Raw genomic sequence first — 17,697 nt, 5'->3', positions numbered from 1 at the left:
CCACATTATGCGTTTCCGACGCATCCGGTGAAAACGCATAGTGTGACAGATCGGTCCGGTTGCGTTGGAAGCGGATGCGTTTTGAGTCATCGGTACGCGCTTACTACCTGCACCAGACTAAACGCATAGTGTGAAAGGTCGGTCCGGTTGCGTTGGAAACGGATGCGTTTTCACCGCATCCGTTCAAAACGCATAATGTGGCATCGGCCTTAGCCGACCCGATCGCTCTATGCCGATTCAGTGCGTGGCCTGCATTAAGGTACGCACGTTGTGTAAGGATTTCTAGTAAAACAAATTTTCAGTTAGGTACATCTTTACTCTCATAACATTTTATTACATTATCCAGTTAGTGCATGAAATAATTTAATGCTGTACAATTATGAGCTTGGGAATAATGATCAGATTCTTTATAAATAAAAAATATATGTAGACTATCTTACTTAATTTATAACTTACGGAATGTCATCTCAGATCTCAAAGAGCGACTATAGCTCTTTAAATTAATAAAATAATAAGCATCATTATAGTATTATATATTTTTAAAGAAGTTAGAAAATATATAGATTAGAAATAATATTGCTAACATCGTGACAAACATAGAAGTTCTGTAAAAAAGCAGAAAGCTTGACTAATTGAGTCACATAACTGAGAAACAAAAGTACATACTATAGCAGAACAAAATGCATGGAAAAATTTCAATCAGTACAACAATACCGGATACGAAAGGACACCGCACACATCTTATAGAAAATACGTCACTCAAATGCAATAAAATTTACATGAATAGATTCATCTCGAAATTACAATCATTTCATATTAGTGCATCAAATCTGAATTTTAATCAATAACGGCGTAAATTGTGATTTAAGTTAATCGAAATAACATTTTTGAAGTCCATAAAACTGTTATTCGTAAATACTATTAGTCTAGTGGCTATTGAAAACAGCTTAACCCAGCGTGAGCTAAGCCGATTAGAGGAACTTTTGTACGACTGACCAAATTATACCTACTTTATCATCTATAAAATAAGAGTAAGCCTCTGCCTTAATCCCTGCAGTCTTTTCTCTCTTTGACTCATGTACATTCCCATTTGATTTTATATTTATTTATTTATATCAATTTACACCGTTATTAATCAAAATTCAGAGTTGGCGTAATGGTATGGAATGATTGAAATTTCGAGACGAATCTATTCATGTAAATTTTAGTTCATTTGAGTAATATTATATTTTTCATAAGATGTGTGAGATGTTCTTTAAGATAGGGGCGCCAAATTAATAAGATTCTGATGACAACATGGAAAAACAATTTTCTCACTAAAAGAATTCTTTTTTTACTGCTTTTAAAACATGTAGCAGTTTATTCTATATTTACCAAACAACCCATTAGACGTATACATTGTCCCGATTCTTTTTACATTTCCATATTCATTAACCACCAATAAGTGCTTTGGTCACTTTGTGCCCTTTTGTCATCCATAAATATTTGAATCCCAAGCCCATAATTACACAGAGTGTCGAAAATAAACAACATTTAAAAAATTAACAATTGTATATTGGTTAAATTTCTAGAGACTCCATTGAGAACTTATTGCCTCTTTTGCGTATTTTTTATATTGTCATTATCGCAAAAATCATTGCTTGATAAATTCTTTACGTTTACCATTATACTGAGAAACAAGAAAACATATACTGAAAACAAGAACAAAGAGAAAGATGGGTCATAGAAGCACTTCAAACACCAAATAAAGAACTGGATTATCAAGTGGCCATAAGCCACAGAGCCACATATAGCCAACAGATTCCAAAAATTGCTGGGAGAGGAAGATAATAATCTAGACTTAGAACAAGAGTGGCAGCAAGTAGCATCATAAGGAGAAAGCGCCGTAATGCTGAATTGATGACTCTGTATGGTACTGAAAACATTGTTAGACATATAAAAGCTAACCGTATAAGATGGGCAGGTCATGTGGTAAGATCAGAGGAAGACAGAGTGTTAAAGATCAGTAAGCCGTCCCAGAAAAAGATGGAAGGATGATGTTGACGATTTATCTAGGAAAAAAGTAGATGTAGAAGTAAATTACAAATAGTTTTTCTAAGTAAAGAATTCGAAAGGATTTAAAGAATATTTTAGTTATGCTTTAAAATTTGGTTTAACATCAACACCATAGATCTATTTCGAGTTGCAAGTACCAAACTATAAATGGCCATATAGTAATTAATGTTTGGGGCATTGTATAGAACTCAATTCGAAAGACATTTTTCTGAAGGTATTTTCTTGTGAAACTTTAATACTATTTACTATTTTTATGAAAAATTGATCACAATATCAGTTTAAAATACGCTTTGTAATGTTTATTTTATAAAACGTCAAAATAAAAGTTTTTTAAAGTGAAATTGTGGTTCATTCCCAATAAAAATAGTGAATAATTTGAACAACGACAGAATAAAATAGAGTATCATTCATATTTATGACGAATATCATCATAAATTTGACAATGTCAATCATGAAAAATTAATAGATATTCTGCAAAAGACAGGTATTGATAACAAGAATATTTGGATTGTGGCAAACCTATACTGGGAGCAAACATTGGCAACGAACTTACTGAAAATGTGGAGATCAAAAGAGGTGTCCGACAGGGGTGTATCTTTTCCCCACACCTATTCAATATTACGACACCTATATACGACACCACGTAAGCGAGGACCAGGAAAAGTTTCTCATGACTCCAAAATCTGCGGATATGGTTCGGGTTCACATCGGTTGAACTATCCAGAAGTGCCGTAAGCAAGATCAGAATTGCCATGTTAATAGCCAACGTTCGCAACGGACAGGGCAATTGAAGAAGAAGATCGTCATATCGTGAGTATAGAACATGCCGCGTTTTAAAAAGAAATATACATAAAATCAGTCTAAACCATGAGCGATGTAAATGTACTCATTACATAACTCCTGAAGGAATTGTTTCGTCTCTGGAAATTGACCAATATCTGGATGAACACTTCTATAAAACCATGCAAGTACTATTAATAAAGCACACTACGGTTTTTGGTCTTAAGCAAGCAAATAAATATTTTCTGAAAATTTAAGCACACATTGTGGATATTATTATTCGCCTGAGGTATCATCGATTAAAAAAAGATGTACATATACAAATTCTTATTAATACAATACAATTAAATTGCTATGGGTAATATAAAACTTATATCTTACAAACTAGTTTAAATAATATTTATATAACGAAATAAATAATGTATCAACAATTTTCTTAATAGAGTTTCAAAAATAGTAGATATACTCTATACTCCCACCAAAACATAGCAATTTACTATTAATGACAATAAATAAAACAGGTGATATTAGGTACAGCAAATGCCAAATACATACTGTTTAGTTTTAAATTAGATATATGAATACACAATATACATGGCAACACTGCTTCCCCGCTTCCCACACTTCTATCGCCTCGATTCATTTTAGTCATTCTCGTTGTTCTGCAGTGGAAATGCAGCTCATTCACATAAGCAATGTTGCCGATTTTAGCGCTTCGTTCACTGGGGTATATCTAATCGAACACTAAACACCCTGTATGATGAGGTTGCAGCCGATTGTGCGAATTACTTATTTCTCCTCACTCGCCGGACTACTCTCACCGGCGAAAAGATCCGCATTCATTCAATGGCGTATCTTGGAAGTATAGGTTATTGCTATCCGTTGCCGCTATCGACTATTCTGACAGACTTGCGACCGCCACTATTTCATTGCCATGATTTACCTATCAAAACCGCTAAAATAGGTCGTTTTAAAATCTGTGACGAAATCTCATAATAATTGGCGCTTGTAGTATATACTATTACCAGTCGAAGCTTAATATTCGGATGTCTAGTTAAGCATGGCATGTATGAGACTACCAAACAATTGTTGCGATTTTCACTCATAGATCCCAGTAGAGATTTTAAACTACTCTAATCTTTAGTACACTACATTGTCGAGGCTGGCTTAAATTGAGAACGGCATATATGAAAGTCTTATATGGAATTGCAAGCAATGCCTTAAGTAATTCTTACTAGAGAAGGAGCTAGTAGTCCTTTTGTCGGGCCAGAACTATTCTGCGATATTACAAAAACGATGTCCGAAAGTAGGAAAAAGAACTTGATTCAGTCTATTAAGAAAATATTTTAAACTACAGGCAAGCAAAAGGGTTATTCTAACCTACTTCCTATCCAAAAATACTCTTAAAAAACTGAACTTACGACAACGAGACCCCTTACCACCGTTGCTAGTTAATTTGGCCTTATAATATGCAATAAGTAAAATATCGTCTGAGCTGACGGGGATTTGCGAATCGAGGATCAAAAGTATTGCTGGCCTTTGCTGATGATCTAGATGCAGTCGCTCAGTCTACAAGAACCTCGAGAGAGGTATTTTCACAACTTAAGGAGGAAACATTTAGTCTAGGGTTTCGAATAAATGAAGAGAGAAGACCAAATACATGCTAGTAACCAAAAATCCAAGACCAAGAGTAAGAATTTTTCAGAATATAACTATTAATGACCACAACTTCGAAATAGTAAAAGCGTTTAAATATCTGAGGGCGGTAATCACAGATGACCACATGGAAAAATATGTCTCAGCAAGGATAGCTGCAGGGAATTCTCGATTAAAAACAAAGTATCTGACCTCTGGTGGAACAAATTTAAAGTACATACCATAAGCGGTATAAACAAACCAGAAAATTGTTGATTTGAATGGAATTTGGCCACTAATAAGAAATTTTTAGTAAATTTCAGCATTATGAGTACATTAAAATAGTTTAAATCAAGTCGGTATTGTTCTGCTCCTCAAATGAATGTTTGTTTATACCATTTATATCGGCCATTTTCATGCATTCGACCTGCCCTCTATATTCAGTTTTAATCGCGAATAGAGCATTATTTTCCTATCATCATTATTAAGATCTAAGCTGCTAAAAAGACAATCTAAATTAAGACTGTACATGCCAATTATTCGCTCAGTTGTTACATAATATGGAAGTGAAACGTGGAATCTACATAAGCGAGAAAGAAATAAGCTGCTTGTATTTGAAAGAAAGGTTCTCCGAATGATATTTGGCCCTCAAGAGATGAATTGACAGGAGAGTGGAGAAGGCGGCGCAATGCTGAATTGGCAATTCTGTATGGGACTGAAAACATCGTCAGACACATGAAAGGTAACCGGATGACAGGTCATGTGGTAGGAACTGAGGAAGACAGTGTTTTTTGAGAGACAAGACGGTAAAAGATCAGTATGCCGTCCCAGAAAAAGATGGAAGCGCAAGATCGTGTTGTAAAGCCAGTCAAGAAGATGAACTTGGAGTTATCTCGTATTCTCACTAAGATATCTCATCGTTTGAACCGTGAATGTCTTGTCTGACTTCGTAGAAATCTAGAACTTTTGGATTAAAATATGGATGTACGATAAACACAAGAGATCTTTCACTTAGCAGTGTCGAATAGTTTGTCAGGCCAACTAACCCCTTTGAAATCTAGAATCTACAATGTGATATAATGCCTATAGTAGAATAAAAGCAGAGATGTCACAGATCGATAAAATATTCGGTGCTAAACAGTAGTTCTTAATCTTTTAATAGTACACATGGCAGTGAGTCGTTTTTTGTCGAAATTATAATGATTAACATTAAAAAAAGCAAATATTAATATATAAAATCGATATTTTACTCTATTGTTCATATACCAAAAATTGCCCAGTGTTTTATGTATAAAATATTTTATGGTGAGAAACCCCGAAATATGTAAAATTTGGCACAGATTTAAGTACCCCTATTTTTTATTATAATTTTTTGATAACGCTTTTTGGTACTGAGCTGCCTATGAATCTACTACTTTAAAAACTCGAGACACAATAACTGATTAAAATATATCCAAACCCATTTTTTTCAAGAATATCCCAATTACTAAAAAAATTACAAAACTGTAAGTCACAAGTTTTATCACTTAGTCCTTTTGTACTGAAATCAATGGGTTTGGATGATTTATAAATTTTTTAAACGTAATATACACTGACTTGAGAAGGAAAACACTTATTATGAGCAAATTAAGATTACTAGTGCGTTTCGTCTTTAGTTAAAGGTTTAGTAGTCAGTAGATATTTTATTTCTAAACAAACACGAATGAAAACACGAGTAGGATCTTCAGAGAATACTGCGCCAATTTTACATTATCACTTACAATATAAAATGACCATTTTCATAGAAAAAAAAAATCAATGACACCATCCGCTGCAAATTAAAGACAAAATAATTGACCAGGTGGTGGAAACAGTATTTAGGAATTTAACAATCCAGATACCAAAAAATAGGAACAACAAATTAATAAAGCGAACAGAATATCTGGATGCCTTGGAGATTCTATTTGGTCAAACGAACCTAACACAAAGAGTATTAGAAACAGAAAACAAGTACTTCATAGAGTAACAAATAAAACATTAAGAGACAGAGTATGGAACAAAAATATAAGGCACATAAATATGTAAAATTGAAGTTATGCGGATCAAGAAAAAAACTGAACAGAATTAAAACATAAATCCAATGACTGAGAATAGGGTAGTAGAAATATCAAGAGATTAATCACCAGCTGAAAGGAGATCAACAAGAAGGCCGAGAAACATTGGGTGCGTTCGGATGATCACAGCGGCTGGACAGCTTGAGTAAGCGATAGCTGTCAGACGACACCGCTGGAAGTCAGCCGCTGAGAGATTTACTAAGCTTTCCCTATCAGCGCTGGATACGACCACTCAGCCGATTTGTGGCGACAGTCAGCCGCTGTGGTCGTTCGAACGCACCCAATGATAAAACAATCTCTGAAACTGAGTAGCCTGACACCAACAACCTAACAATTGACATACAAATATGCCTACGAAGAACAAGGAGGAAATAAACACAATAATTTACATATACAGGGTGTCCCCGAAAATAGTGCGTTCCTTGTAAGGTATGAATATAATACACAATTTAGAACAAAAAAGTCCTATAACATTTTTTTCTAAAGTTAACCGTTTTCAAGAAAAAAAAAATTACATTGTTCTCCATATAAATGAATTTTTATTTGCATAAATTTGAATGACATGGCAACGCAGCCTAGAAGAACTTGTTGTGACTGTGGAAATTTAACCTAATAACCCCTTGTTTATTTACTTTAAGGTGTGGTTTTTGAGGTTGTTGACATCGTAGGTACCTACCTGCAAAATAATGGATATGGGTTTGGTTGATATTTACATTATTTTACCTACCAGATGCAACTGACCTACAAACCTACTTTTTTAATCTTTAGATTTTGAGTTGCGCGTTGTTGCCAGACTTCAATTGGCATATCAAAATGTATTTTCGATTTTGGTCAAACGGATCAATTTAGAAAAAAAATGTAAGACTTTTTTGCTCTAAATTGTGCCTTCTACCTATACCTTTAAGGAACGCACTATTTTCGGGGACACCCTGTATATAGTTATATAATTCTGAAACTCCTTGAAATTATCAGTTATGAATTAAGAAATAGTTGTACAAATTGAAAAAGCAAGTCTCATAAGACCAAAAGCTGTACTATGTGGCTATTTCGGAGAATAGTACTTAAAATCCCGTGGACTGACTAAGTCACAAATGAGGAGGTCTTCAGAAGAATCGAGAGGTACTGACCACCATCAAATCTCGACAGTTACAGTTCTGGTTGAAGAACCTCAGAACCTGGTTCAGCACAACATATGTGCAGCTTTTCCGAGCTGTTGCAGATAAGATAAATATTGCCATGATGATCGCCAACATTCGTCAAAGATAGGCACATCAAGAAGAATATTTCATGTGTTTCAATTAAATAAAAACGGTTTTCAAACGTTTAACACATGCGCTGATAAGTTTATAGTTTCAGCAACGTCCATGTTGATTTTTTATACAAACAGATTATTTTTGGATTAAATATTTTATGTTTAACTAATATATGTTTAGGCTTAAAATATTCTGTAACTACTAAAAATTTACACTTGATGAAAAATTGAGATTTTTACGATGATGAATCGTTTAAATATTGTTTATTGATTTATTACGATATTATTTCCCTTTCTTTTTATCTTTTTTAATCACAACTCTCCTTAAGTTACATTAGTATTCATTAAACAAAGCAAATGTATTTGATAATAAAAATATCAATTAAGTAAATGCACAAACTGGTGTCCATTCATGAAGTATCATTTGGAATAAAATTTTTTATTAAATTACTTGAATATTTAATTTTTATACACTTAATAAAAGGGCGTCCAGTCTTTTGGGTTGGGTGTTTATAATCTTTTAAAAAATTAATCTATTGACGGTTAGGCATACATTGAGATAACGACATAGACCAAAAATCTATATAAACGTAGGAATACATGACATAACTTTTAAAAATGAGCGGATTTCCACGTTTAATAGATTTTTATTTCAACTTGTTTTTCTATTTTGTATATCGTTGAAACGGCAACAAATCAAGAAATAAAACTACAAGAGTAACAATGATTATACCAAAAGTTTGTAAGTTATATTTTACTGTAAAAGAGTACTACACACATTATTCAAACAAAACAAGACATATCTGAGGGACAAAGTCGCAATTTTGTGTTGTTACAAAGCTCATTATTAAATAAAAGATGATCCTGTAGTACGAGATAATGCCTCTAATATAGAATTGATTATAATTTTTCCGTAGATTTTTGGTGTCATTAATCGAAATTATTCATTCGATTCATTAGCATTGATTAAGAATAACGAATAATTTAAGGAGTTACATAGGTCTTGGAAGTAAAAAAACCACCTTTTCAGATAATTGTATTTTAAAAACAAAAAATCTATTTCATTGAAAATTGGAAAAGTATTTTACATTTGAAAAAGTTGTAAAAAAATTTGCATAAAACAATAACGAGTCAACCGATTGAAAATACCTTTATTGAAAAGTTTCTGCAGAATCGGTCGTTTTCTTCCAAGAAATCGTGCCCACCTCGCGGAAAAACAAAGGGCAAAAAGTTTTTGAGTAAAACGCGTTTAAAGTTGCTGATTTTGCGCGGTAGAATCGCACCACATGTGTATAATAGGGAAGGCAGAGAGCATGTACAATCCGACAAACGATAGCTGGCGGGTGACCTTGAGCGAAAATACACAATACGAGAAGGTCAGCCGCCAGCTCTCGCATGTTGGATTGTACCGATCTCGCAGTATTCAAATCTCTATAACTCCGGTAATATTGTTCGAATTTACTTCAAATTTGGTGTGAATATTCTTGACGTACTATAGTTTCATATGGAATAAAAAAACAAATCGATTTTTTGAAAATACAAGACCTATGCAACCCCTTAAACTAAGGCATCACTCACTCCTCTTCGTTACTAAAAATTGGTTAGGATCTAGGAATGTTTGATTTAGACAAGCTTTTCACTCTACGTTTTTACAGTGTACAAGCAAGATAATTGTTACATTCTTTTTTCATATTTTTATTCGCGATGTTAAGTCACAATGACGATCCCTCGTGGATTTTCGTGGTTTTTAATGTCAAATTGAAAAATATATAGTTGATAATTTAATAGAAGATTGTGATATAATTATGTACACTGTGTACATATCTTAGTATAAATAACAGAGGTATGTTTTTAGTCCATGAAAAATGTTCAGATTTTTAATTAAGTATCATTAATATAAATTATTTGCTTGCAGTAATGTAATCGTATTATTTAAAGTGGTCACTGCAATAAAAAATCTTGTTATTTTTGTTTAAACCATAATATTCGCTATGTTTTTATAAGTTGAAAAGAATGTAATTGTACTCAATCGGCAGATTTCTTTTACAAATTTTTATACAACATCGACGTTAACTTTTATTGAAACGTGAAGATTCCATGTTAATAATTTTATATTATTCAACAATTAATTTAAAACATGTAAAAATAAATAATGAATATTGTTTCAAATGCACGCGCTCAGAATTTGACATTAAAAACCTCAACTAAAAACCTACTAGCTAAATAGCTAGTTTGGCCGAAATCCACGAGAGGTCGTCATTGTGACTTAACAGCGCGAATCAAAGGTACCCTTGACTATTATTAATTGACTTACTTTCTTTTGCTATATTTAAAAACCTGGATTCTTTCTTGAACTTTTGGATTATTATATATAAAACTGAGAATAAAACCGATTAACACTAATTACTTAAAAAAAAAGAAGGCAGAAACAGCCGAAAAAACAAGATATACATTTTCTATGATAACTAAACACTTCAGTGTATGCCCGAACCTTTACACAAATTCACAAGCCTTGCTGGAAACATTAATTTAGAAATCCTGCCTTTGTGCACACCATCACCAACAGCTATCGAAAACACATTCGATACATTACTATTTTTTTAATATGTTAAAAGTAAGGCAATAAAAAGCAAACTCAAATGTTAAGCTATTTTATTAATGGAAAATTTTGTAGAAGATTTGGTACCTATTCCGTCAAATCGAGAAAGTTTGAATATCTTTGATGTGTTTGTAACAATATTTAAAAAAAAACGGGCCTCTTGTTAGGTTTTATACTTTTTTTATTATTAACCTTAAGGAAAAGTCCAGATATACAGGGTGTCCCGAAAAGATTGATCGTAAATTATACCACACATTCTGGGGACAAAAATAGTTCGGTTGAACCTAATTTAGCTTAGTACAAATGTGCTCATAAAAAAAGTTACAGCCCTTTGAAGTTACAAAATGATAATCGATTTTTTTCAATATATCGAAAACTATTAGAGATTTTTTATTGAAAATGGACATGTATCATTCTTATGGCAGGAACATTTTAAAACAAAATTATAGTAAAATTTCTCCACCCCATAAAATTTTATGGGGGTTTTGTTCCCTTAAACCCCCCAAACTTTTGTGTACCTTCCAATTAATTCATTATTGTGGTACCATTAGTTAAACACAACGTTTTTAAAACTTTTTTGCCTCTTGTATTTTTTCGATAAGCCAGTTTTTATCGAGATGCGGCTTCTTTTTTAATATATTTACATAAAAATTTTATGGGGGTTTTGTTCCTTTAAACCCCCAAACGTTAGTGTACGTTCCAATTAAACTATTATTGTGGTACCATTAGTTAAACAACACAGTGTTTTTAAAACTTTTTTGCCTCTTAGTCTTTTTTTAATAAGTCACCTTTTATCGAGATGTTTCTTTTTCAAAATATACCTAAAAATGTAAGTTATAAATGAATTTTCAGATTATTAACAGGTGTCTATAATCATACTTAACCATATACAAATATGTGGTGGATTCGACAAATATTCAAAATATCTCGATAAACACTGGCTTATCAAAAAAGTACTAAGAGGCAAAAAAGTTTTAAAAACATTGTGTTTAACTAATGGTGCCACAATAATAATTTAATTGGAACGTACACAAAAGTTTGGGGGGGTTTAAGGGAACAAAACCCACATAAAATTTTTACGGGGTGCACAAATTTCACTTTAATTTAATAATAGAAATTCACTATAATAATAGAAATACCACATGTCCATTTTCAATAAAAAATCTCTAAGAGTTTTCGATATATGAAAAAAAATCGATTTTCATTTTGTAACTTCAAAGGGCTGTAACTTTTTTTGTGTGCGCTATTGTATATAGGTAAGTGAGGTTCAATCAACCTATTTTTGACCCCAGAATCTGTGGTATAATTTATGACCAATATTTTCGGGACACCCTGTATATGTCCATGGATGTTTAAGTTAACTAATAAGTTATTGGTTAAATAACCTTAATCGGGGACCTGACGATGAGCTGAAAGTTTGATTGTATTATCCAAGCCTTTCGAACATTTATTTCATATCTCAAGTTTTTATCCAGTTATACTGAGCTAGCAACCACCAAAAATATATGTATAATGTCAAAAATCCGAATTTATTTGCTTCAAGGACATAACAAAATTTTTATTGTTACATATACATCAAATCGTTTAAGCAAATTTTATATCTTTATTCACGTAAAATTTACATTTAATTGAAAAAACAATAAATATATTCTTGTATATAATAAATATATTCAATATACAAAGTATTTCAAAATGTACACTGTATAAGCAAAAATATCTATGAACTTATATTTTTTTAACAGAATGTTCCAGTATTTTTAATCAAGATAGTTTACTAAAGAAAATAGAAAACTTGTTAAAAACCCTAGAGCACTAGGTACGAGCTGGAATTGAACCGTTATCAGTATATCTTTGCAGCGAAATTTGATGTGGTATATGTTGGCTCTTTCCGCAAACGGTTATGATCATAAATAATATCAGTGATTACAACAAAGATGCCCTCATCCTTCTGAGGTTTCTAATCAATCATCCTGACATAGGATTCTATATTTAACCTATACAAAAGGATTGTACTCTTATTATTGCTTAATCACCATGTTTGTCATTTCTAACTTTTCTAATACCTCATCCACAACCAAAATCAAAATTGAGTGTAGTTGATTATTAAACCAATAAACAAACAACTATACCTCGTTTTTAAACTAGGAGTAATTCAAATTTGCCGCCCCGTAATGCTCGTTTGTAATTGGTCCAATCGCAGGCAAGTTTATTCCACTAATTTAATAAATTTTGACACTATTGGCATTTAGGAAAATTTTGACACTATTGGCATTTAAAATTCATAGGTTAATTAAGCTATATCAGCGATTTTTTGTGTTTTCTGCTTTATTCCTTTAATTTTTAGATTTTTAGTCTGCATTTATATAAAAAACAGTTGTTTTTAGAACTCTTTAGCGACGTATTAGTATAATACAAAATTTATGGATTACCGTCGAAGGCCGACATGATCAACCAAAAAAGAATATGAATTTGGTGATTTTTCTAGTGACATTATTGGATGTGAATCTGTTTCTTGAGTTTACTCCTCCTGGTTTAAAAACAGGGTATAGTAATACCACAGCATAAAGAGGGACAGTAGAACCACTCTCCGAAAAATTGGAAGTAAAATCTGTAGTCGCGCATGGCGACCGCGCAATGTTGGCAGTCGCTTTTGCCCCACTCTCGCATTGTTATTCGCATAGAAACGTACGGCTTTTAACAGGGAAAACCCGCATCCACCACTGGTGAATTACCAATTGCGTACTGCCGGTATTACTTCCTGAGATCAAAGCGCCGACAGAAGAGTGATTTTACTGTGGAACCTCTATATACTGTGGTAATACGAAACCTAAGGAATCAACTTCACAAATGTGGAAAGGCTGTTGTTACAGTTCCATGTAGACATGTACATACGCAGGTAGAACCACAAACCTACGCAGGTAGCTGACAGACATCTCGTTATGGATAAACCTGTTATACTGCAGATATAGGTACTGATAAATTCAATATATGAGTATATCTTTATTAAAACAAATATTTTGCCAGAACGGTTTACACGTTGAAATTCCTTAAGGCGAATTTATACGTGTTAAGTAGCTAAAGCAAGTTACTAAATCAAGTGGCTAAAATTTAGTCCGTTCGTTTAAGTGTGCGTTCACATGATTTGTTGTTTAGTGATAATGTAAACATGGCTGGAAAAGTTACGTGTACAACAGTGCGGAATTGTATATTAAAAATATGTGGCGAATTATTAGAAATACTTGCAGAAGAAATGAACAAAGACAAAAAGAAGCAAAGTAAGTTATCAATCGAAGTAGCACAGAAAACGACAATAAATATCGTCTCCGTACCACCAGATTGAGAGGTGGAATACTTTCTTTGGTTACAACTCCTGAGTTTTTCAAAATTTATAAATCAAACAGGATGCCGAGGAAATTAAGATGAGATCATTTTAAAAAATTCACAACTCATCTGCTCAGCGTGGTAAAAGTTCCAACAAGAAAGATACCTTAATACTCCTACAAAAGAGTAAATGAATTAAAAATGTATAAACATTTTCAATCTCTCTGCAACACGAAAATGCAGCAGCTGCATAATACTCTGGCTAAATCTGAGAGTGCAGAAAGAGTCTATACCGGTTTCGGAGGTCTTTCCCCCCTCATCAGTAGTCCCAAATCGGAGAGAAGAGGATATTGCGAAGGAGTACTTACCGCAGGATTGATAGTTAAGTCCATTAAAGGTATGCTACCCGTAAGAATGATAAATGTAAATAATACAGATATAAAAATTAGAAATTTTAAACCTAAAATACAGAATTTAGACAAATTCAATATTTTTTGCATGGGAGAAACAAGACAAACGGTTGACAGAGTCGAAAGACTTTTGAACAGGATACAAACGGAGACCATGACATTAGAAGAAAAGAGGTCCATAGAAAGAATTTGTGCGAAATACGCAAATGTTTTTTATCTGGAAGACGATCCTTGCACTACAACGAATATATACAAAGCAAGAATTAGATTGCAGAAAAATACGACACCAGTTTACAGAAAACAATATAGATTGCCACACGGACAGAAAACGGAAATCGATAAAAAGATAGATTTAGAGGAAGGAATAATTGAAAACACAGTATCGGAATACTCATCACCATTACTTATAGTACCAAAGAAGAGTGATAATCAGGGAATGAAAAAATGGAGAGTAGTAACAGACTATAGACAACAAAATAATAAAATAGAAAACGACAGATTTCCACTACCATGTATAGAAGAAATCTTAGACGCTTTATCTGGATAGATATTGTTTCTACATACACAAACAAAACGAAGGTTGATTGACGAAGTTTGTTTGTGTAACCTCGCAGAGACTCACGTATAACTTACTTCCAAAGTCCGAGTTGGAAGAAGAGATAAATAACCCACAGACGGATTAAATTGAGGATATTGTCATTATTCATAGTAAGATTAAGATCGTTACTATGCTAGTGAGCCGTCCTGCGAGAAGGGTGTCCCGAAGGACTACCCCGCGAAACAACGTCTTAGTAACCTTATGTTGACGGATGTTGTAAATCATAAATAAAGTTATAAGTTAGAGTCAGTGTTTCAACTCGACACACCAACCAATGGCAATCTACCAACTTAACAAATATATCTACGAATATAATCTGTACAATTTATAAGACTATGCAAATTAAAGAAAATACCATTTTATAAATGCAATAAACACAATTGTTTTTATGCCAAATTGCAAATAAAATGTGACAACTGTCAGATTTAACTAAAATGTCATGTTAGAATAAATGTCATAAATGTGTATTATCACGGACCTACCTTTTTTTCTATCATTTGTGACGCACTGAAAAATGCTCATGAAAAGGACTCTATAATTATTTACAATTAGACATTATAAACGTCACTAGAAAATACAGTTATGTGACGTCACAAGTGTTTTTCATCGTTTGAACTATTCATAGAAAACTTGTACTTTTACAAAATGGTTTTATTTTCCATAGTAAACCTGCTTTCCTTTCCTTCAAAAACTGTATCAAACTCCAATCTCAACAAACTGGTATATATTATTACAATGACATACGACAAATGTCAGTAGAATATAAATATATTTCCCTTATAGGGCTTTTCATGCACAGTCATGTGTTTCGAGCTTCTGTCAAATGTCGTATAATCCGTGCACATATGTACAATATTATACACAGACTATACAACATATTATGATAGAAGCTCGAAACAAATGACAATCGATGAAAAGCCCTATTCTACGACGATGAGCTGGCCAAATACCCAAGTAGGTGGAGGCCCATAAACTAAAGAAGGAGAAGAAGAATATACTAAATATAACCATAATCATAACTACATAATAAAACTATGTGACGTCACGGGTCGTTTGAACTATTTTATACCGCAGAAGACTTTAAATTTGTATTTCTAAGTTATTATGAGTTTTTGAAGCGTGAAATTTTGTAAATCTCATTGTTAAACAAAACTGAACATTATTATGTAATAAAAAAATGTGCAAGTTCCCTATTGTTTCCATTCATTTGACTAAAATTTTTACTAAATTGGGTACTTGCGCAAGTACTAAATTAAGTTGTTTACACCACATAAATAGCTAAATTTAGCTACTTGATTTATTTACTTGCTTTAGCTATTTGACACGTGTAAATTCGCCTTTAACCTTTTCGGTAACTTGCCATATCGGTACCCTGTTTTATTGAACTCTTTGTATGAACCTCAAGTTGTGAAAGCTGTTCAGATTTCTGCGATTAGATCTGTTCGAATGTTATTAACTAATATAAAATAACAGTTAATATGAACAGTAAAAAAATAATCTGAAAATATGCATCAAACACTTCTCAGTGTTGTAAAAAGAGATCTAATCTCAGAAATTAAACAAAATTGACGTTTTGTGTTATAAATAAAAATAATAAGCGGCCAAAAATTAAAAACCGCTCGAGTCACTTCAACGAAATTAATTTTTGTTTTGCGTTCAAATTCCTTACAAGTTCATTATTGATGTAGAACTAACGCAATAGAGAAATAATGATCAGGTATATCAAGGACAAACTTGTCTTTTACAATGAGTAAAAGAACAAGAAAGCAATGTAATTATATCACACATAACACATAAAGCCATTAAAAGAGCTTTTCATACATAAAATATTGCAAAGCACAATACATCCAACTTTCAGACTGAGATTAAAGGTGCCAAGACCAAGATACCAATATATTGGATATATTGTAAACAAGTTATTTTACATGTATGAAAAACGCATGTGCGAAGGTTCTTATAACTGCCCAGACAAGTACTTTCATCAACAAACTGATCATTACTTCGATTTACTGAATACCAAAACCCTGATTAGTGGCAGATATTTTATATACTTTGCTTTCCGGTTATTCTGATGAGCGCTTTTTAGGGAAGATACATTCGTTCACAAAACAAAATTATTTTTTTGAAATGTCACAAGCCAAGTCAAGAGCTACAGTTTGTTACAATTGCTTGAAGAATTCACTTTAAATGTCAGTGTCAGTACCTACGCAATCAAGCACAGAAGTGGATAATTTTTTGATATACATATATAAAATTCAACACGCACATCCGCCGTCAGGATCTTTGAGTTCATTTGGTGTATCCTTCAGTACTACTTCTTGCATATCTTCTGGAGGTTTATTCTCCGTGGAGTCCATACCTGTAAAATATAATTCTCATGAATGTATAGCAGTATATTTCTGCAGATCATTAACCCTAATTCCAAGTAATAGGTATAAATCAGACTCAACTATAAAAATTTTTAGAATGTTTTTCTACGAGAAGTTAGGTACATAACATTGTAACAACCATAGACAAATTATAGAACCTAGACTCGCGCTGCAATGTAAAACTGTTCCATAGTGTGACAAAGAAGTGTTTGTATTTAGGGTAGCCATCTCTTTCTAATCGAAGAGGTTTATAAAATGACATTAGATTTCTCGACCTCGTGATTTTTCCACGGCCACCAATTATAAATGCCTACCCTAAACACAATTTTTTCTCTGTCGCACTGGGGAAGCAATTGTAGTTTGCAGCGCGCAGTCTAGGTATTATAAGTCAAAATATAAAGTGAAACGTACGCCGCTGTGTGTAGTATACAGGGTGATTCATTAAGAATGTCCAATCTTTGAGATGTAAATTCTAGACCTCAAAATATTAAGATTTAACCCAAATCATTTAAATAAAATGTTGCTCGTTACTGAGTTACAGGGTGTTTTATTTAAAAATTTAATAACTATTTTTACCCAGGGCTT

The 17,697-nt window shown here is 32.8% G+C and overlaps 1 protein-coding gene across 2 annotated transcripts in view; it reads right to left on the bottom strand.

Annotated features, from left to right (window-relative positions):
* Positions 1–295: 295 nt before the first annotated feature.
* LOC126881139 (ras-related protein Rab6) overlaps positions 296–17,697 on the bottom strand; it is a 30,552-nt gene continuing 13,150 nt past the window's right edge. For both annotated transcript variants that reach the window (XM_050645205.1, XM_050645204.1), the window contains exon 3: positions 296–17,102. In XM_050645205.1, coding sequence (XP_050501162.1) covers positions 16,999–17,102 — 104 coding nt within the window. In that variant the 3' untranslated portion in view covers positions 296–16,998. The remainder of the gene's footprint in view (positions 17,103–17,697) is intronic.

This window comes from Diabrotica virgifera, chromosome 3, assembly GCF_917563875.1.
Source record: "Diabrotica virgifera virgifera chromosome 3, PGI_DIABVI_V3a".
In the NCBI taxonomy this organism is placed as follows: Eukaryota; Metazoa; Arthropoda; class Insecta; order Coleoptera; family Chrysomelidae; genus Diabrotica; species Diabrotica virgifera.
The sequence above is the reverse complement of the archived record's forward strand: the minus strand, read 5'-3'. Positions and strand labels throughout refer to the sequence as shown.